The 22,807-nt window shown below is 40.8% G+C and overlaps 1 protein-coding gene across 1 annotated transcript in view; it reads left to right on the top strand.

The window, feature by feature from the left end:
• Window positions 1-677: 677 nt before the first annotated feature.
• CCDC178 (coiled-coil domain containing 178) overlaps window positions 678-22,807 on the top strand; it is a 105,451-nt gene continuing 83,321 nt past the window's right edge. The window contains exons 1-8 of the mRNA XM_053467459.1: window positions 678-859; window positions 7,727-7,866; window positions 8,495-8,529; window positions 10,117-10,208; window positions 12,483-12,689; window positions 17,688-17,908; window positions 18,390-18,532; window positions 18,684-18,837. Of these exons, the coding sequence (XP_053323434.1) occupies window positions 7,741-7,866; window positions 8,495-8,529; window positions 10,117-10,208; window positions 12,483-12,689; window positions 17,688-17,908; window positions 18,390-18,532; window positions 18,684-18,837 (978 nt within the window). The 5' untranslated portion in view covers window positions 678-859; window positions 7,727-7,740. The remainder of the gene's footprint in view (window positions 860-7,726; window positions 7,867-8,494; window positions 8,530-10,116; window positions 10,209-12,482; window positions 12,690-17,687; window positions 17,909-18,389; window positions 18,533-18,683; window positions 18,838-22,807) is intronic.

The following is a 22,807-nucleotide window of genomic DNA, read 5'->3' as shown; positions in this document are numbered from 1 at the left end:
ACAATATTAGTTACAGTACATGGCCATATATTATCCAGCCTGCCACCACATTACCCCATTTACTAGTTATGCAGCTCCATGGTAAGCAATACAGCCAAGATCAGAGTACTTTCATTTCATAAAGGGAGGAGAATTGGTGGCATTCTAACTATCCAGAATAACGTGAAGAAGTATTGACTTTAAGCATTTTACAATAGACCCAGCACTGCAACCTGCAAACAGTAGGGCAGTAGCTGCTGTCTGGTAAACGGAATGCAGTCTTTTTAAATGAAACATCACTCATCTACCAGTTACACTGAGATTAATAAAACGGACTGCTTTACTGCAAAAATGGAGCCATTACTGCGTTAGTGTCCTACAACACATTCTACACATTCATTCAGCTGTCTAGCATATTAACCAAATAAATAGGTGTCATTGTATTCCTTCCATTGACATAACAATGTTTAAGAAACATTTTGAGTTTCTATGGCAACAATTTATCAATACATGCCACATGAAAGCATTTTATTTGACTAAAGTTGGGTGCAATCTCCGTGACGGGACCCACGCGAGCCCTCTACAATAACACTTCTCTAACACCGGCTTTGCACTGCTGCAGACGCAGGACGCCGATCACACAATTGGACAAGCGGTGACAACGTCACATTCGTGCGCCCATTCACTGTGACGCCGTTGCCTGGATACCGAGCAACAACCTTTCTTCGGAAGCTTGCGCTTCTGAGCAAAACCCTATCCGTGCGACTTCACCGTGGATATTTGAATCGATACCGGCAATGAATATTACGCGCTAGTTCACAGACAGAGTGGCAGACGAGAATAATCTCTAGTGTTCTGACGATTTCAGTGGACGGAACAGGTGACGTCATTTGAGTATCTAGCCAATAGTAGATGTTTATTTTTACTACACGCTGGTACAGAGCATTGCAGATACAGCCGTTAGGGGCATATATTTGTCCCCAATACATTCTGAAGGGCATTTGACTAAAACAAGCATTGCCGCAGACACTGGTGGGGACACATTGCCTCCCCCTTTCTTCCCTTTGTCAGCTTGTCCCCTCAGTATAAGTTGGATTTGGTGCAGAGAGTTTTATAACCTACTACAGGGCAAGGGAAGGCTTTTTAGACTTTTACATTTGTTTATATGGGACAGTTATGTTAGAGGATATTATTTGTACGTCTGGTGCCAAATATATTGACTTATATTATAATATATTGAAATATATTGACTATATAACCATGAGCGGGTGTTCTGTGGTGTATTTATAACATTACATTGCAGTTACCCATATAACTTGGGTAAATTGGCATTATGGATGCACAGGTGCCAGCAGCCCCGGGGTATTAGGGTACTATACAGGGCAGCCAGCAAGTATTGGCCACAAGGGTCTTTTGGAAAGGGTTTAAACCAGCTTTGGATCTAGCGCATTCATATTACAATGGCCAAACTAAAGAAGGTAGTTCTGTTTGTACTCCAGAGGGGTATCTAGTGATTAGAAATATTTAGTGAAATAAGTCGTAGTCTTGGAAATTGCCCAGGGTCACGGGGCTATAGAAGTTCTGACAGGTTACAATGGTTCAATAGTGGTAGAGGAAATGAGAATTGAGAATAATGTTTAGGTTGAAACTGATTTTGTCAATGATTTTTCACAAAGCTAGATGCCATAAATCTTAGGTGCCCTTCGACATTTTTCTAAATCTGGCATGATACATGTAAATGCTGTAACAGTGGTTATGAGCTATGACGTATTTAACCAATAAATATACTAGGAGCGGCCAAAGCTGATAAGACAGACTGTGGCAACTCAACAGATAGATCAGTGGCTGTCCCTTGGATGTCACCTGTTCTCAGTTCCTCTAGGACCTGTGTTCTGCAAGGAACCCCAGCTCTATGGTGGCCAGCACTGGGGTGGCTTTTACACAAGCGTTTCAGTACAATAGTATTGATCCCTTTGTGCCCCCCCCCCCCAGTAAGCAGACAACTGCCAGTACCGAATGTGGCAGGCAATTTACACTTTATTGCGGAAAGGAAAACCTAACCCAAAGAGATAACAATTTAAATTTGATATCCAAACAAACTAACCAATGGGTAACAAGCCTTAACACATGACCAATGAGGGTCGACAGGGGCTTAAACGCACCCCAGGGTGGACTACTTTTTATTGCAACCAGTCAGAAGAGCATGATATGCTACAGAGAAGGGCAATTAATTGGAGAAGCTCCTGTCTTTCCACGTTATTCCATGGGGATATTTCCCCAACCTTGTTCCCATTCCTTTCTTACGTTACCTGCGGCCTGTGAGAGACAGCAACTTAAATATGTACTGAAAATAAGAATAGACAGACTAAGACAAACCAATACATTAGGTGGAGAGAGACCTGCTCGCAAGCTTACAATCTTGAATATGTAGAAACAGTACTACAAAACTAAAGGGATGGACAGAATTAGTATTATATAATTATATTAATCTGCTTCAAAGTCTCGAGCTCAGCTTCAGTGTTTGGTTGGTTCCTTCATTATAAACCTCCTAACCTTTAAAGTCACCATTAAGTGAGGTGTATTTAGGGGTAGCTAGGGGCACTTGGTGACTGATTTATTACTGATTTATATTACTGAGTAATGACATTCAGGAGGGCGAGGGACGACGCAGGGATTTGGGTCACAAAGGAGGATGTCCCTCCTAAATAGAGGCTCTTAGGAGGCATGGCATTCTCCCAAAAATGTATCTGTGTCCCTTATGCCCTAAATTGTTTGCGCATTCAAGAGTTTTTCCTCTGCCGGGGACGTCCACTCAAAATGTTTCCAGCCAAATAGGGTGGCTCTTACAGAGAATCTGTGCAGAGGAATTACACAGCACAGTCGACCTAGGGGTCCTTTATTTATCATGTGTTTTCTTTTTCACTTAATAGTCTCTTAACTGTCTGTGTTGAATATTATAATTCCCCTTTCAGGCTGTTGTTGCAGATTATTCACTTTCATCTCTACACCACATCTCTACCGGTAATCTATATGCTAATGAATGTAAATGAGCAATCTTCAAGAGCCTCTTCCAAACCAGTTTATAATTGAATAATCTCTGACGTTGTCTTGTTTAAAACCCTCCACTGTCTTAGGTTCCTTTTCTAAAATTCTTTCCAGTTACCTTCACCTTGTGGTTCACCAACCTGCTTTCCTCAATTTCAGTGGTCTCTTACTTGGTAATCATGTTAAAAAAGTAAAAACAGCATGTCTTAATGTCATGTTTTGTAGCACAATTTCATCGTTTACACATGATTTTACATGGATTTTTCAAAGTCTGAGGGGACACCAACTGGACAGAGTAAAATAAGACTTGTGGTCCCCTATGCGGATCAATAAGCTTTGATTAGAGCTCATTATGCAGCAGGTTATTGGGCTCCTTGATGCCATAGCGAGCTGTTTAGACTAATGTGGCATGGCTGGCCGATAGACACATGGACATGGCGTGGACGGCCATGTTGTGAGACCTCCTAAATCCTTTCATTCAGTGCTAGGGGGCTGTGCAGATCCAGACACTGCCCGGAGGAGACTTCCCTACTTTTGTTCTGTCTGTCGTTTTGCGCAGGCTTTGCTGGAAAGTACCTAAGGTAGTAATTTCAGGGACATGACTTCTGTTGAGGACCCATTGTGAGGTTGAAACGTTGTTCTTTACTTCAATAAATCTGCCTGACACTGGAACTCTTGAGTGCCTGGAGCCTTTATTTATCTATTGGTTCTGTTGAGGACTAGTCAGCTAGTTGTGTATTTTAAAACCCTTATCCATGTGCATAATGAGCAACCAAACACAAATATCCTAATAATTTAAACTTTTTGGTAACAGGCCAACTTTCGAACAAGTCCAAACAGACCTGTATTGAACACCTGATAAATACTTCAAAATATTGTGTATTTCTTTAATGCACTTTATCCTTATTTTAGGACTTATTTTAGCAAACAAAATGGCATATCCTCTATAAAATGTTTTCCATTGAGTTTTGTTATATTAACTATGCACATTATACATGAGTTGTGTATATATATATATATATATATATATATATATATATATTGTGACAGTGTGAACCCCAGGGAGATGTACACCTGCTATGCAGATTATACATATGGGTCCCTGGGGTGGAGCAATTGGAGAGCAGGGTGGGCCAATGCTCCATTCCCCCATTCTGTGGAAACGCCATGCTGGGTTTTCCAGGAGGCAAGAAATCTGCAGGATCCGGTCCGGGATTTCTATGAGGCCGGCGTCAGGCCCAGGTGCTGGGCATTAAAAACCCCTGGAGCCTGATACTCAGGGAGACTGTTGGGGGGAAGAGGAAGTTCCCTGTGCTCCCAGGGCAAGGAGAGGCCCTGAATAAGACCATCCCTGAGCCAAGCAAGGCAATACCTGCCTGGACATTTTGTGTGTTGTCTGGGGGAGGTTTTCCAGAGCCTGGTGTAGCTGGGTCTGGCTGGGAGGTTGAGATAGTGGGTGATTAGGCTGGTCAGTCTGGACCAGCATAGTTCAGTTAGACAGGGCTCCAATTGGGAGCTAGGTTTTGTTTTTATGATTTGGTTTTTGGGGTTTCAGCAATTAAGAATAAAGTGCTGTTTTGTTCAAAGCTGCTGTTCCTGACTCTGATTGCCCTAGGGGACTGTGCTTAGGACCCCTAAAAGTGACATTTATGGCCCTCATGCTATAGGGTTTGTCACAATATGTATATATAATTATAGCTATGACATTTGTAGTTTCGTTCAGTAGCCCAGCGAGTGCTAATGTACTCTTAAAGTACTTTAATATGCATAATTTTTTGGCCAGACTGTCAGTGACCTTATACTGTCCCTTTACTGTCCTTGGAACAACGCTGCAGTGCTGGATATGTCTTTTGCATTTGCGATTTTTGTAAATATCATTCTGCTGGCCAAGGTCCATCTATTTATTTGATGGTAATAGTTTGTGAAGCTGTACAGTATATGCTCGATCTCTAATGTTCTATTGCTTGATGTACAGTGACCTCTGGTTGCACAAGCAGGTATATGCACTTCTCCATGATAAATACTCCGCTTGATGCTATTTCTGAGAAATCACTGATTTTGCTTGCAGTGTTTTATAGACTGTTGTAGAACTTTATGTCTGATGTATGGTAATGTCTGAGTGCATGACAGGTCCACAGAAGTAAAGCTACATACAGTGTATGTAGAAATGGAGAGATATGGCATGCATGCAGTATGTTCTGGTGTGGATATTGGATGGATTGGGGTTAGGTTGTGGGTTAGAGAGGTTATGAAAGCTGTTGTTCTTTGTTTGGAACAGTAGAAAGTATATGCTATGCTGGGGCAGTGTTCTCTGTCATGGTACTGGATCAGTGTATTTGTTTCATTTGAGCTCCCCGATGAGTTTAATGCAATAAAAGCTTCAGTGAGCTGGTGTAGAAATGTATATTATAGGTTTGGCGACAATCCAAAAAGTTGAACTCATGAGCTGTCCCCTAGAAAATCATTGGGTACAGATCAGGGAAAGTCCATATTAAATGTACTGGACACTCCAACTCACTAACATTATGAGGATGCATTTATTACAGTATATAATTACAACCTGTTAGCTGTGGAATAAACATAAGCATATTTGGTAAAGATGATATCTTTATAGGCTAACTGGTTTGTGTTGAATTGCAAGCTTTCAGGACTACATAGGTATAGTTTAAAATATGTCTGAAGGAGAGACCTAAGTAGCCTCCTAAAGCTTTCAATTCAATGCACTTTATTAACCAACTTTGATAAGTTTTTTTTGTTATAATTAATTCATTACTTACTTGATATAGATTATATTTAAGCCTTTTCTTTATAAATGCATTATGTCTCTTTCTACCCCCTGTCCTCTTTTTTTCTCCTACTCTATTTCCATTATAACAAAACCAACATGGCTGAAGGTTAAGATCCCCCACATCTTCCATACAATTCATAGGACTTTTTTTCTGCAAGGGGGGGGGGTGAGGGAAAAGATACTGAGGGCTATGGAAGATGATGGCCAATGGTATAACGCAACCACAGATTGTACTTTCCTAGAAGCACAGGGCAACCTCAACGTCGTCCACATTAATGGAAGCTTAACCTGTACATCTTTTCCTCTTAATCTCAAAGACAGTGCTGCCAGACCCACAGATGTGGAATTAGTCCATACGATGCTCTTTTGTACGAAGAATCAAGTTAAAATTTCTATCACACATAAATCCAGTTTTAAAGTAGAAGAAGATTCTGCATGCGTTCACGTGTCCCTAACCTAATGGAACATCACAGCGGAGGAAACCGTGCATCACTTTATTTCTGCTAATGCAGACTTTAGATACGCTTTGGAGGACCTCTGCCCCATTTTTTTGTGTTGCCATGAAGAGCCATATGCACCTATGAATTTCACATATGGAGCGTGCATTGATAAGCACATTTAATACAGGCAACTCATTTTAATAGATTTTTTCTGGAAGTTATAAAATCTGCAGAAAAATCTTTTAAATATACCTTTTTGAGACTTGAGGAGTTTTTGAACAGAGAGCTGTCTGGGAAGCATCTTTATTCCAGTTATATGTTATATCCGTAGAGTAAGTTAAAAGACCACAATAACAAAACAAGGATCTTGTACACAGGAATTGGATGCAGGGTCATTTATTCAAAAAGTGCCGGTGCTTGTAGGAGAAGAAATATACTGCAAGCATGGGTACTTTTTGAATAAATGAACCTGCATCCAATACCTGCGTACGAGATCCTTGTTATGTTGTCTTGTGTATTTGTCTCGAGGGGACATCTTAGACTCCCGGCAATGATTTTCTCTTTCGGGCAGATGCGAGGCTTAGCTAGACCCTGAAGACTGTCGAGCGTGTAGCTCGTGGAACTAAGTTTAAGTTATGTTCAAGTCCACTTTGCATGGAGATTACTCACTTAATAGTTTACCTACATTAAGGAACATTGACATTTTTTTACTAATTGCAGCCCCTCTTTTTAAACATTCCAGCTGGTCCCCGTACCCTGAACCCGTTTGCATTTCTCTGTTCCTGCCATTGGTTTTTCAGCAGACGTAAAACCAGAGCCAGGCTGGCCTGCGGGCCAAATCTTTTGGGCCGGTCTGACTTGTACTGGCCCACTCATGGATTCGGTAACTCTCTGAGGTTACATGATGCAATTTTATGTGACCCTGCATAAAAGCCCAGCTCCTCATTGTGTGTGAGCAGCTAGAAAGAAAGCTTTGGGGATGTAAGGGTGGTAGGTGGGGAGAAGACACGAGAGAGAGGGTAAAAGCATTAGGTAGGGAGTGAGTATGTATGTATGTATGTAAGCATGTGTTGCATACATACATGAGTGTGTATGTTTTTGTGCTAGAGTTTGTGCATGTTAGCATGAATGTGTAAGTGGATGTTGTGTTATATTGTGTGTTAGTGTACGTACGTGTATCCTGTGTGTGTGTATGTATGTATGTATTTATGTGCCAGTGGGTATGTTAATTACCAGGGGTGACAAGGAGCCAATTTGGCCACTTGGCTTTATCTGCCCCAAGGCCAGAAGGTGCCAGCCCCCTACTATTTCCCCTTAAACCCTTTCAGTCTGAATTTACATGGCCGCTGTTCCAGCCGCAGCATTTTCTGAAATATAGGCTTCATTTTGCATTAATGTTTAGTTTTTGTTTTTACATTTATGATGTTTTAATGCAAACATATCACAAAGCTTATGTTTTCCATCTTTTTTTCAGGGAAAAGTAGAAAAATGGATTTCGGACACATTTTGAGGAGACGCAGCTGTGAATTGGTGAATACACCTTTGCCATGTGTGAACAAGGCTGTTTGTCATATTGAAGAGCTGGAGACAAAGCTAAAGAAGTGGTTACTGCCGGTTGGTATTAAACAAAGATGTATCGCAGCTATGTACTAATTAGCTCCTTGTGTTAATTATGCATTTCAGCCGAGAGTTATTGCTGTTTCCATCTGCAATGTATAATATTTATTTTCCATGCCTTCAAGAGATCGATTTACTTGCAAATGTGTTCTTCTGTCAGGAGTAAGTTCATAAGCCAAGGTTAGGGAAATGTAGATATTAACTTTATTTACTTAGAGTATACTAACTGTGCATCTCTTGGAACACACAGTAAGTCACCCGATATTCCTTATTATCTGGTGTGACATAACCCCCGTCTATACCTACAAGTGACAGCTGCAGTAACACAATGCTACACAATGCATCGCACATGGCTCTGGCAATCAAAGCATCACAAGCTACCTCATCATGATTCATCCGCTTTGCGGGATTTTACACGCAGCTGGCGTTGATTGTCTCATTCCTGTCCGTAAGTAAATTGTGTTTGACACTTTTGGAGAAAAACCCTGGATGGTTGTGAGATCAATGTTCTGAACATCACCTTTTATTACTGAAAATGAAACCACATTCAACATATTCACTCACCATGTTAGAAATGAACACGTACTGTATGTGTTGGTAATATGTGTTTTGCGTTTATTCACAGAATGAAGACTTTGTAGAGGAGAGCACCATCACATGGTAATAAAATATTCTTTTTTTAAGATCTGGTCCTATGTTCTAGGCCTGCAGTTCGAATTTCATTTTTTTTGCCAAAACAATGGCATTTAGTGGTGTATGAGCTTGGCATTCATCTGAGCAGCTCAGCAAAAGGTGGATTCAAAATGTGATCTTTGTAAAGTTTAACCAGGAATTACCATCTCAATAGCTAAATAACCAAGAACCTTACTTTTACCCATATCCAGTTCCTAGTTTATATCAAATGAACGGTAAATGAGTGAGTATTGGGTAAATCCTCTATGGAAAAGCATTTGAGTTCTTAGGCAGCTGTTGCTAAAGCAAGCAAGATTCTGGCATGTATTGAAAGGGGAATAAGTGTAAGAGATCAGAACATACATTTTTGGTAAGACTGCATCTAGAATGTACATTCCCTTATCCTTTCCCGTCTTGACTACTGCACAACTCTTCTGGTTGGTATTCCAGTGTCTCGACTCTCTGCTCTGCAGTCTGTCCTAAATTCTGCTGCTAGGCTTATCTTCCTTGCACGCCGCTCCTCTTCTGCTTCCCCACTCTGTGAAACCCTCCACTGGCTCCCCATTACCTTTAGAATTAAATTTAAAATCCTGGTACTAACATATAGGGCCCTCCATAACACTGCTTCTCCATACATTTCTGCCCTCATAAGCAAATACTCTCCTACTCGATCCTTATGTTTTTCCCATGGGCTAAGGCTCTCCTCCTCACTTATCACCTCTTCCTTTTCCCGTCTACAAGATTTCACTCGGGCTGCCCCATATCTCTGGAATCTACTTCCACTGAACCTTCAGCATTCACCCTCCCTCCCTCCCAACATTCAAGAAACATCTCAAAACCCACTTCTTCAGAGCAGCCGCACCATCTTGGCTGTTAGAACTTCCTTGTCATTACCACACTACCTCTCACCCTTTCTCTATTCCTTATGTTTGTCACCCCATTCCCTCAAGATTGTAAGCTTGCGAGCCGGGCTCTCTCCACCTAATGTATCGGTTGGTCTTAGTCTGTCAATTCTCGTATTCTCATACCCCTTGAATATATGTGTTGTATTAGGCGCTGCATAAATTGTTGGCGCTATATAAATAAAAGATAATAATAATAATAATCGGCACCATTATAAAAAGGACATAATGGAAAAGGTCAAGAGAAGAAAACAATGATTAAATGAATGGAACATTTCAGCTATGAAGAATGGCTGTCCAAATTAGGATTGTTTTCTCTGGAGAAAAGACATCAATACAAAGATCTGTTTGGAAATCTCTTTTTGAACCATACCTTCCAGACAACAATATGAAATGCATACAGGGTTATCACTAGTAGATACGGTACTGTTGATCCAGGGTGAGTCCAACTGCCTTGTAGTCCAGAAGGACTCTTTTCCCTTTGAGATGTCATTACTGCCTCTTTTTTTTTTGCCTTCTTCAGGATTAACTAATTTGGGTTTGTGGAATTGTTGAAGTTTATGGACTATATATCTTTTTTTCAACCTAATTAACTATGTGACTATGTAACATCTATAAGTATCACAATTTTCTTATAAATGCCTTTTTACAGATTTCTATTTCATATTTTCAGTATTTCTAATGTGAGTGGTGAAGATCAAGCTAGTGATGCTACATCGGAGTCTCCAAAACTACACATTAAAGGGTTTGGACTGATTGATAAAGGTAATCTTGCTTCCGGGTTTGGCTGATATATCAAGGGTGGGCAAGGTGTACACATACACTGCATGGACAACCTATTATGGAAGTTTGTTTTCCATTCTTAAGCCCAACTATTTGCTGTTTGGTTGAAGGTAGTTTATTCTGTATCCAGTTTTATGGAAGGTTATAATAAGAGCTACTATAGCTATACCGGTTTTGGTATTTTTATTCGCCTGCTACTTACAACATCCCCTAAGATTTGTTTCCCCTAAAATATACACTAAAAGCAGACAGTTGGAGTACATTTAGTTTTTTTGGGCGGTTTCTGTATTTTTTGGAAAAAAAAATATATTTCCCTCAATTTTCTTTTCAATTACAGGTTTCATAAACTTGTACAAAAGCTGCTAAAAAAAGTGAAATACATACTAAAAAAGGTGTTACCTGTTAACTGTTTTTGTGTTTATATAGTCAGTTTTACTGCCTGTATGTTAATACTATATACTATGGATTGCATTTGCAAGATTTCCCAGTCAAGATTATTATACATTTTCATTTTATTTTGGCTCAGTTCTATATGTATTAGACTTGGCCATTCGGATTTGTGCAAAATGCAAATGTACCAAATTGTGGCAAATCTGGTGATTTGTAGAAAGCCATGAAAATGAGGCCAGACCCCCCTACAAGCGTCTGTAGTGTCTCTCCCTGGTGCTGTGCAATGTGATATCCTGACACTTTGTACATAGAGAACTTATACATTGAGCAATGCCCCTCTTAATTACTTCACTATATTGTATATGATGTGTAAAAATTCCACAATAAACTCAAAATGTGAAGCTAAAAAACCATTGCCTTCAGTGGTCTTTCACTACTGTTTGACAAGGGGTAGTTGCAAAATATTGTAATATTTACGTAGACCCAGGCAGGGTGTGTTCCTTCTCAAACCCCCTTTAAAGTTCTCCGTCATACAATCTGGTAGATCCTCAGCCTGGTGCACAAGGACTCATGCACACCTTAAAATATAACCCCCATATTTTGGAAAGTGTCAAGTTATAATTGAGATGATAAATTCCCACAAAGATATAAAATTATTGATTGCTCCCAAATTCCACTTTGGAACCTAGAACTTTAATCTCTGACTTACTTTAGATATCACCATTTGTGATGGTTATTAATTTCAATTCATAGATCTGTTATCTATGTATCCAGTGTAAAAATGCATTAAGTGATTTTTGCAGAAATCATTAGCTAGGATGATGTCATGAAAAGTAAAAGCAGCAGATCTGAAGGTCACGTTCCTGATGCCAGGACAAAATGTCCCATCGTCTTATATTTTGATTTGTTACCCTACTAGGCTGTGTTCCAGCTTGTATTCTCTAAGCCTCTGCCAACCCTTATGCAAATATATTCGGTGATCTCAGAAATTTGGTACTATTACAGAATCTGTTACATGGATTCATTTCAAATCTCAGTCATAGAGTTGGCTAAAAGGTCCCTTTTTGTGTCTGCGATGAAACCGTACTATATCTTGTAGGTTGTAAGCTTCTTGAAGCAGGGCCCTGCTTACCTTTCAAAATTGTTATATGACGCACTACTTGCAAGTAATGTTTACCCATTGTACAGCGCTACAGTATATGATGGCGCTTTATTGATCAATAATTAATATTAGTATTAATTAATAACAATACCAGGAGTATCGGACTTCAGGTCTTAAAAACTACAAACAGATTTGATCAAGCAAATCTGGCCTTGTGACACCACTGGGCTATCCAGAGTGTACGCTGTGTCAGGTATTCACAATACACAATAATCTAAAAACGGGGGACACATTTTCCCAGAGCTACACTTCTATTTCTAACTGCGCCATCACTCCAGGTTACTATTTGTTTTCCATACCCCCAACTATCCTGCTTTTGTTACTCTACCCTGCTGTCCCGCCAAGCTCTACTTCTGTCTTGCTTTTCAGAGTTAGAGCTCCGTGGGGTTTGGGACTGGAATCCCATGGTCCCGATTTCTTTCCCTGGGGTCTGGGACATGGAAAATATATACCGCGCATACGCAGATAACCATGCACAGTAGCGCTGCTAGTTTGAGTGACATTCTACCTCCCATTTTCCACCTTCCAAAATCCCCATTCACAAGGGGTAGGAGTTAGGAGATGTGTATTTATCAGAAGCTTCTCACTGCATTAGTTAGGTTATGATGGTATTTAGGTATGATTTCCATGGAAATAATGATAAATGTCAATTTCAAACCTGATATTTGCATTCTAAGCACTTGGTCTTTTCTTCCACCTCTCAGGTTTTAAACTCCCAGGGACAACCCTGAAGAAAGATACAGAAGCTGTTGTGTCAGAGGTCATAGAACTAATTTGGCGGCTGGAAAAAGATCGTCAAGATGCAGAAGAGGCTCTGAAGATGGAGAAAGCACGAAAACATGCCCTGGTTGCAAAGGTCGATGAGCTTTCCCTATGGAAACTACGCCATCTTCCCGAAGCTGTCCAGAGAGGTAACAGCGACATTCTGTAGCGGCTGTCACTTCTATTCAATGTCAAACAGTGTCTCCATTTCATCAACCCTCATTGGTTTACTGTTCATTTTCTTGCTGCGCTATGATTGGACCATCACCCAGCCACACCCAATGTGACCGACAATTCCCGCAGTCACAAGCCTTTAATAATATATATATATTACATTATACTGTATATGGTTTGGTCTGTTTACTCATTTTATTATTATCACACAAATGTATGCAAAGTCTGTTTTAAAACACTTTATTATAATATGTAATGCATTGAATGAGGAACTTTTACATTTTTTTTTTATTTTTTTTTGTGAAGTTAAGATATAGAGAAAATATAGCGTGAGAGAGAAAATGCAAGTCATTGGGAATATATCTTAACAGCAACAAATCCATAAATAATCCTACTTCCAAAGCAGTTTTTGTTTGCAGTTGGTTTAAAAACAATACATTTTGCTAGAGCTGAAACAACGAATCGATAAAATCGATAATAATCGATAACGGAAATCATCGATAACGATTTCCGTTATCGATTAATCGAGTGATCAATTCGTTGTTGGAGCACTCGGCTCCTTTTACTTACCTCCGCGAGCGTTCCCCGCTTCTGCTACACGCTCTGCAGTCTCCGCCTTCTTCAAGCTACGTGACGGATGTGACGCGTTCCGGAGGTAAGTATTCTTCTGTCTATGTGCACGGATCGCACAGAGCCACTCGCACAGAGCGAATCGCTCTGTGCGAATGGAGCCACTCGCACAGAGCGGTTCGCTCTGTGCGAGTGGCTCCATTCGCACAGAGCGGTTCGCTCTGTGCGAGTGGCTCCATTCGCACAGAGCGGTTCGCTCTGTGCGAGTGGCTCCATTCGCACAGAGCGGTTCGCTCTGTGCGAGTGGCTCCATTCGCACAGAGCGGTTCGCTCTGTGCGAGTGGCTCCATTCGCACAGAGCGGTTCGCTCTGTGCGAGTGGCTCCATTCGCACAGAGCGGTTCGCTCTGTGCGAGTGGCTCCATTCGCACAGAGCGGTTCGTGAGTGTGGGTGCAGGGCAGAGTGGGGGTGGGGGTGCAGGGCAGAGTGGGGGTGGGGGTGCAGGGCAGAGTGGGGGTGGGGGTGCAGGGCAGAGTGGGGGGTGCAGGGCAGGAGACTGGGTGCAGGGCAGAGTGGGGGTGGGGATGCAGGGTGTGAGTGTGGGTGCAGAGCAGAGTGGGAGACTGGGTGCAGGGCAGAGTGGGGGTGGGGATGCAGGGCAGGGTGTGAGTGTGGGTGCAGGGCAGAGTGGGTGCAGGGCAGAGTGTGAGTGTGGGGGCAGGGCAGAATGTGGGGGCAGGGCTGGGTGCAGGGCATAGTTAGAGACTGGGTGCAGGGGCACAGTGCAAAGTGCTGGGTGCAAAGTGCCAGTGCTGGGTGCAAAGTGCCAGGGCTGGGTGCAAAGTGCTGGGTGCAAAGTGCCAGGGCTGGGTGCAAAGTGCAAAGTGCTGGTGCAAAGTGCTGAATGCTGGGTGCAAAGTGCTGGATGCAAAGTGCCAGGGCTGGGGCAAAGTGCTGGGTGCAAAGTGCTGGGTGCAAAGTGCCAGGGCTGGGTGCAAAGTGCTGGGTGCAAAGTGCTGGGTGCAAAGTGCAAAGTGCTGGGGCAAAGTTTCTTGAACAGTAATAGTCCACCTCTTTTCAGAATGTTTGGGGTTATTTTGTTTCATAAATATTGTGTTTGGGTTCTTGTACTTTGAAAATATTGTTTTTTATTACATCATAACAAAATAAGAATGTTAATGTAAATTTTAAGTTGTTTTTTAACATCCAGTTCATTAAATTCTTTTAAATAAACGAAAAATTTGCATATTGTTTTTTTTTATCCGATTAATCGATTAATCGAAAAAATAATCGGCCGATTAATCGATTATTAAAATAATCGTTAGTTGCAGCCCTACATTTTGCTATTAATAATACTACTAATAATAATAATTAATACTACAAAATCCAATCATTTTGCCAATTGTGTTTATTTGCGAAAACTGACATGCGAGCCATGCGGTGATCAATGAATTGTGAGGTAGGACCAGGGAATCTGTATATCGTAGCCACGCACATTACAGGTGGAGAGAAGAGATGGAAAGAGTGAACATTAAAGAGAGAGATTTGGTTGCAAACATCTGGGGAGAGAAAAGGGTAGCAACATCCCCTCTTTGTCTGTCTCCAGGGCTTGTGGTGTGGCTACAGTGTAGGCCACTGTAAGAAAGAGCAGCAGGAGAGGTAGTTACAGAGCACGGTAGCCCTGTTTCAGTGGTAGCACGGAGGTTGAGGTAGTTAGAAATAGAGAGGCTGTGACTAGGAGTGAGTTCCTTCCAGAGGGCACAGGAGAAAGGGGTGCTAGTTTACAATAAACGGGTTTGAGGTTCGAGGCATTGTGTTTTTATGAAAGGTGCGGGAACGGGGGCAGTTAGGAATCGGGGGTCCAAGTTCAACGTCCCCTAAGCATTGAAAGAGGGGGGCAGATAAGAGGTGGAATTGGGATTTGAGGGCATGAGCTGCCGTCACGTTTGTTTGGGTAGCAGAAGAGATGTCAGTGGGGTTGTTCTGAGGAAGGGGATAAGCAGTATGTTTAATGAGGGGACGGAGAAACGAAATGTACGCTATTTTCTTTATTAAATACTTATATTATAAAATATGCAAAAATATTTTATACCTTGTGTGCTTTCTACATCATTTTGGTTATGTGTGTTTTGTGACAGGGGCATCCTTGTAATAATACTCAGAAATTCAGGTAAAGAATGCATACTAAGTTACTTACAAAGTACTTTAATATGTGTTCTTCATTAGTGCCCCTTTAAATGACATTCTTAACCTGCACTTAAAAGCCCTCTTACCTGCTGAGGACGCTGGGTCTCGGGCGGCAGGGTACTGTCCCCTCTGCTGTGTGCCATTCATGCTGTCGTGGCTACCCATTGTACAGCGCTACGGAATTTGATGGTGCTATATAAAACAATAAATAATAATAATATTAGAAGTGAATGGAAGCCGTTTTCTGCACATGCCGAGGTTCTCTTTAGACCAAGTGGAAATCTCACAGAAAGTGGTGCTGAAGCTGGCTAGCGGTGAGTATTCACTATACACATTGCGGAGCAGGAGGTGCTTTCAATACAATACATCCCCTGCAAGGCGAAAGAGCTACGGGCTGGGGAAACAGAGCTAATACATGGAGATGGTTCTGGTGAATACCTCTGTGTATTTGCATGCAAAAAATAGATAATAAAAGGATTCAATTACATTTGATGGCTGTACCATTAAAGGCATATAAGTCCTCTTTTGATTGTAGTGGTTGCCATTGGAACATGCATGTAATAGCTTAGCTCATCTTAAACCCAGGAATCAGTGCTGCAGCGTGTTTTTCATTTGCATCGTATTGTGAAACATATACATACCTGATCTGTATATTTTCAGGAAATATACATCATTAAAAACAACATAAAAAACATTTCCAAAACCAGAAATCACTATAATTACTAGTAGGAGCAGCTGCGTATCCATTGAGAGCGAACACCTTCCATTCCCATGCCTTACGAAGACAGTTCATTTAGTGAAATGACATTTCTTAATGCTGATTGCGATGCACCATTTTGTCTTGGTCTCCTCTATATAGATATAGGGGGCTGATGCAGATATATCGCTTGAACAAATGACAGCTTCTTGATAAATGGATTATACTGATTTGGAGTAATAGTTTTATCACGTGTTTTTCTATAACAATAGCTCTAGATCAGTAGTGAATTAGCGTTGGTGTAGCCAATTTGCATTGGTGCAGCCAATGAAATGAAACAAATGTGTTCTTTTCTATATTAGGAAACTTAATGGCAGCTTGATAAATGGTATATAATGAGGTAAATATTTATTTAATTTAAAAACATTTTTTTAATTTAAGTTAATTATTGAAATTATATTTGATCTTTCCATACCGGTATATACCTTTCTTATGTGAAGCACTAGAAAGATTTTTTTTTTTAAACCCAGTCTTCCTAACATGCTTCCGTGCTGTTGGCTTTGGTGGGGGGCCGCCGGTTTTAATGATGACTCCAGGCACCACAGCAGAAAGCACAAGAAGCCCCAGGGGTGCATCCAGACTAGCTGGGGCCCTGGAGGAACACTGTTAAAGGGGCTCTTTCCATCGGCTGCGCAGTAGGATACTTCGGTTTCCCGTCTATAACTCTGGAACATTTTTATTCACAGAGATAGTCACAGCACATTTCAAAGAACCATTTACCATCGCTCAAACACGGGCCTTTAATTTGGCCAAAGCGCATAAGCTCACCCGCTATGTCAAGGGACCCCGTGAGTCCTGCAGCTTCCACTATTAGTGACTGTAACATGTATACAAAAATAACTTTAGTTTGATCCTGTCCTTTGACAGCAAGTAAGAACCCCCCGTACCAGTACTGATCATACTCTAGCAATGGAGCGTGTCTCTCCAAATACCCTTGATGCAGGAGAGGAACCCCATGCACCGAGGACATTACGCTCGTGGCTATATGAACCCGTGATGTAGAAAGGCTTTGGGGCAGTCAGTAACTGAGATATATTTTACACTGAAATGCTGCTTACTTTAGATGAAGGTTGGGACAGTGAGCAAAGCTTTCTTAATATGTGCCTCCAAAAAAGTTTTTCTTTTTAAATGTATTAAAAGTCTCCGCTGAGGATATCTCTGGAGTTTCTGGGATCGCTGTCACTTTATCTATTAGTGTGCCCATCATAGGCGAAGCAATAAAGCAGAGATAATTTTGTAACACTATATCAGTGTAATATTTGGAACCTCTCTAAAGAAGAATGGACGGAGTTGCGAAGCTGTCATAGGAGCTTTATTAACGATATTTACTGTAACGATGTATTGTGAGCATGATGGTGCTGGTTATTTTCATCAATATGACTATTTTGACAGCGTAAATGTACTAATTGCTTAATCTTTACCTAGCAATCGTCTAATTAGCGTTTATTTTTGGAATCAGAATATGAAGCTGTTGCCCCAGTCATCTCTGAGCTGCAGTGGCATGTTTCATGTAAGATGCAAGACTTAGAAAATGCCCTGAACAAAGCTGACAAGACAGAGACGGCAAACGCTAGGCTGCAAGAGGAAATCCACTTTATTAAGAAACACAGCCCCCTGCTGGAGGACAAGCTTCATCAGGAGGGCCATATTACCAGCAAAATACTGCAGGCTCAGGCGGAGGTGGGTTCTGTCCCTGCGATCTGCGCCAGACAAAAAATATTCTATGGAAGCATCTGACATGGCACGGCAAGATGACATAGGAATGGAGAGCACCTGGAGACATGGTCATATGTAAAATAACATTCTATAACTGAACACTGATCAGTATATACACACACTGTATATGGCTCACAGATTCTTCTAACTTTAGTTATGTTTAGGACAAACCTAAGAAATCCTAGGGGTAAAACTATTAACCAGTTGGTGAAACTACAGAGTCAAGACAAGGTACAGGCTTTGGAGACGGATATGTCACTGCTGGGACTCCAGATCCGCATTGCATAAACTCGAAACTTAGAAATAATATATAGAATATCACACCTCCTTCATATACTAACTTGTTTACACTAAAGTGCAGGCACATGACTTATACCAGAACATGCACACATTACCTTGGAAAATTGGAAGAATGAGAATGACCTGTTTGTTTATTAATTTTAAGGCAACAATACTACTAGAAGAAGCTGAGCGGGAACGTAAGGCTTCAGAGATTAAGTTTGAAAATGCAACGACAGCAGCCAACCAGGAGAGGATGGTGATGGCAGCAGAGCTGGGTGAAGTCACGACAACTCTGGAGTCCTGCAAGTACGACCATGATGTTCACTAGGCCATCACATAAGCACGGGGTCGCTCTGCTAAGTGAACAAAGCTATCCTCTGCCTATTGATAATTACATGTTACAACAATCAGACCAAAGTCACCTTAATATGATTGTTTCTTCTTTTTTTTTTAAAAGACAAAGTTTGCTCAAAGCTGAAGCGATATGGGCTGAAGACAATGCATTCATTCTACAGACTGAGAAAGACATTGCAGAGAGTAAAACATTGTACAATCAGTTAGTGAAGGAAAAAGAACAAGAGAAAGCAAATGAAGATGTGTGGAACAAACAAGTAAGTGGTGGGGTAATGTGGGTCTTATAACCTGTGACCCTAATATCTGTGTATTTATGCCCACTCCTGGCCTATGGTGTGGAGGGAGGTCTTCGGCATCCTGGAAACTTTGTAATTAACTCTAAATGCTAGGATGGTAACGCATCCCCCAGTGGCTCTCTTTAGGAGTAACAGTACCACTTCATGACCCAAGTCCCCATGTCTCTCGCTCCTCTTCTTTTCTAGAAGCTTATAATGTCTGATGGGAATGAATGTTTTACTGCCCTAAAGGCACAATATTATGTATATAAACAACAGAAATGTGTGTTTAATGAAATTAAAAAAAAATTATACTTTCTCTAAATGACTTAATTTACGCACAAAGCTATCAGTTATGTAAACAATGTGATTTTCATGGAACAGTCACAGTTTTTGAGCTGGCCCACTCTTCCACTTTTTTCTGTTTGCCCCAGAGAGCTCCATTGCAGCCTCCGCATGGACTCCTCACGACACACTGTAGCTGAGCGCCATGAGGAGGCACCCGGGTAAGATGAGCGAGTAGCCTCACCTCCGGCCATACCCACTTTCAGGGCCGATGCGGCCCTGCTCCTCCCCATCTTTTGCCACGAACTCCAACACAGGTGTCCCGATTTAGGTACCTGAAATGTTAGCGGTATACATAAAGAGTCTCTTTAACGAGTCCAAGCCCTAGTCACACATCTACACCCCCAAAACAATAGCCCAAATATTTGTTACAATCAGACAACAATCTGTGGTCTCAAAATGAACATAAAACATACAATATCTCCAATCACAGGTCAGTACGTGTAGTCCTCACATTGAACATAGGAGGATGGTCGGAAAAGCAATATCATTTTCTAAAATATTTTGTGTTATATATAAAAAAAGTGGTGTCATCATCATAGCAACCAGTGAAATACTATTAATTGGACCATTGATTGCCATGGTGATAAGCTAACTTTTTAAACATTGCAGTAGAATCTCTTTCATCAGCATTTTATGATTTGTTCTGTGCAAAAATACCCAATAACACAGTAGAAACATAAGGCCACCACTCGTTAGGAACTCTGTTTTTGAGCAGTGGAGGCTGACCCATTAGGTTTTATTGCTCTCTGAATTTGCTTTATAACTTTTAAAAACAAATTAAAGCCAGTAAAGGAAGTGAAATGGGAGGAGTAATGTTTTCATAAAGTGGCTGAGTTGACAACATCTGAAATATTATTATGTTACAGATATCCATTAAAAGCTACTAATCACTAATAAAATAACATGTCTTGAACCAAAACAGCGGACAGCACGCCCACGTCTTATTACCGAGGTTTTACCAAAATGTCAGTCTTATGAACAGCTTGCACTTTACCTCTGTCTTCCAGTAGTCTGCTGGGGTGACACTGTGTAAATGTTCAGGAATGAGAAAAAAAAAAACCAATGAATGACACCGGACTACTGATTTATGCGCTTAGTCCAACGCAATTACTGCCCTTTCAAGCATTACATTTGTCTTGGATTGGTAATTTCATATTAATGGTGGTTACACGTAAATACGAATTCTATTCAATGTTTTTACTGTTGGCATAACTGTTCTATTAATGCCATTTATTTATTATTTAATGGTTTGTTTTTTGCTATTTCCAGGGTACTACATGGCATTTTTTGAGAGAAGCTCTATATAGTGCCTGGCTGCACCACTTTAGTCTCTTTAATAGTTTTCTGTGCCGATGGGCTCAGTGTCCAGGGTCAGTCGAGTCAGTCGAGTAAATGGTCTGGCTGTAGCTCATCCTCTGTGTGAAAGATTCTGGGAGGAAGGGGGTCCCAGCTGCATTTCTTTTGGAGAAACTGGAATTCTTCATTCACGTTGCTGGTTGTTAAAAAGAAGTAAATAATATCTATTTTGCAGTACTTGTTGGTCAGTCTGTTGTCTTACAAGTTGATGATAATTCCTTTATTTTATTCATAGTGTAGCGTTCTCTGCTTTTTGGGGTCAGGCAGATCCCATGTTTAATATTTTGTGGAGCCACCAAAAGCAACACAAGGGGTGAATGTGTGTGTGTGGGGGGGAATCACTTTTGATAAAGTATTGGGGAATCCTGCTACGCACTGTGTCCTCTTTGATACATGCATCATTAATTAAATCCATTTATTACATGTGTTCGCATTTCACGCCCCATTAACTCACATCCCATCTTGTAGGATTTCTCTTCCCTTTGTCTCGGAGTACAATAGTTTTCTATATCTTATTTGTAGATTAAAAAATGCATGAATGTTTATGTCTTAATGAAAATATGTTGTCACCTAACTAGTCTTTTGGTATTAAAGTAATAGCATTCTTCACAGTAGACGCTATTCTGTCTTTGAATGAATTTGGATAAACCAATAAAAGCATTACATTTACAGGACCTCATGGCTGGCACACTAGCTCAGCTCACTAGTCAGCCATCTAGTTTGCCTTCATGGCAGGGCTGGCTCTACATGTCTCATTTCTATTCCATGTGTACCGTGGGGGAATACAATATAAACTATATTTTGTTTACGGTTTTAGTTTTGTAACAGAAGTGCTATAAGTATATTTAGTAAGCTTCACTTTTTTTTGTATTTTATAGCCTTCCAGATTTTTCCTTGTTTTTTTGTTTGAAATGAGGGCAGCTGGAGTAAGGAAGTGCATGTTACCCCAAGTACTGTTTTTCCATCTGCCACCATATTTTGAGTCCTCTTATTGCAGGACTATTATTAAGTATACTTATTATCTAAATGTGAAGTAAGGGATTTCTGCATCCAAACAACCCCATGACTATTGCAGCCATTGAGCTTGTCTGGCTGTTGTTTCTACCTCCATGCACATGTTATTCTGCACAGTAATTAATGACAATATGTACAGAATGAAGCCAATGCGTTAACATCTTACAATATATAACAGTGTAGATTTCCAGTGTAGAGATACAGTCCCTGCGTATACCAGATTACCAACAGTGGACTTTTTAACTTAACAGTCCATCGCTTCCATCAGTATACACGTCTTACTAATATAACCCGAGGCTAGGATGCAGCTTGAAGGTTCCCATTTTAACATTTTCACTATTAAATGTGATTCTGTTGTGATTCAGAGGTTTTGTGCAAAGTTGTTTTTTGTGCATTTTGTTCTGGGCTGGGGAGAGCCATGAGAAAATGATCACTGTTGGCTTACCCGCTGCTTGCTAGCCATTGTCCAGTGGTGGGTTAATGTTAAATGAACCATAATCAGATTTGTACCATGCTGTGAACTCGCACTTTTAGCAGTTAGTATGATGAGGGCAGTCACAGCGGTTTTCTGGAAACTAAATTCAATGTGATAACATTAGCGTAGAAGTACGTTATTGCAGAGCCACCCATGACAACTGGAAAAGAAAAAACCCAACAAATCCAATTTCTGATTTACCGCAGTGTTGCTTAGCAAAGAACTTTTAAGTCCACATTTCTCTTATGATATATATACGGTATATATATATATATATATATATATATATATATGTGCGTGTGTGTAATACTGTATGTGATTAATCCATCTTAATTGAGGTTGATAGGTAATCTGTTATGTAGACAATACATTAAGATCATAAGAAATAGCAGCATAGTCACGTAGTAATTTAGGTGGAAGTGACAGAAGACTATCAAGCTCAACCTTGCTGTTGATCCAGAAAAAGGAAAACAAAACCAAACAAACCCTGGGATATGCATGATTTCTGATTGTGTCTCAAAAAAGAGTAAATTCCTTCTTGTTTCCAAAATGGCAATCCGATTCCTGACCTCAGTTTCTTCCGTCCCCACAAAAGTATGGGGAGAAGCCCCAACCCTCTCTTGCTGACTGATCACTCCATGAGAGTGACTGTACCCCCTTCAATCTGCCATCATGTCTATGAGGAAATTGTAACATTTTAGTAGTTATTTTTTGTGTCTTCAATCCCCACAAGCACACAAAAAAATGTCTTCATTTTTC

This window comes from Spea bombifrons, chromosome 5 (assembly GCF_027358695.1).
Source record: "Spea bombifrons isolate aSpeBom1 chromosome 5, aSpeBom1.2.pri, whole genome shotgun sequence".
Taxonomy (NCBI): domain Eukaryota; kingdom Metazoa; phylum Chordata; class Amphibia; order Anura; family Pelobatidae; genus Spea; species Spea bombifrons.
Note: the sequence above shows the minus strand (reverse complement) of the source record. Positions and strands in the feature narration are given on the sequence as shown.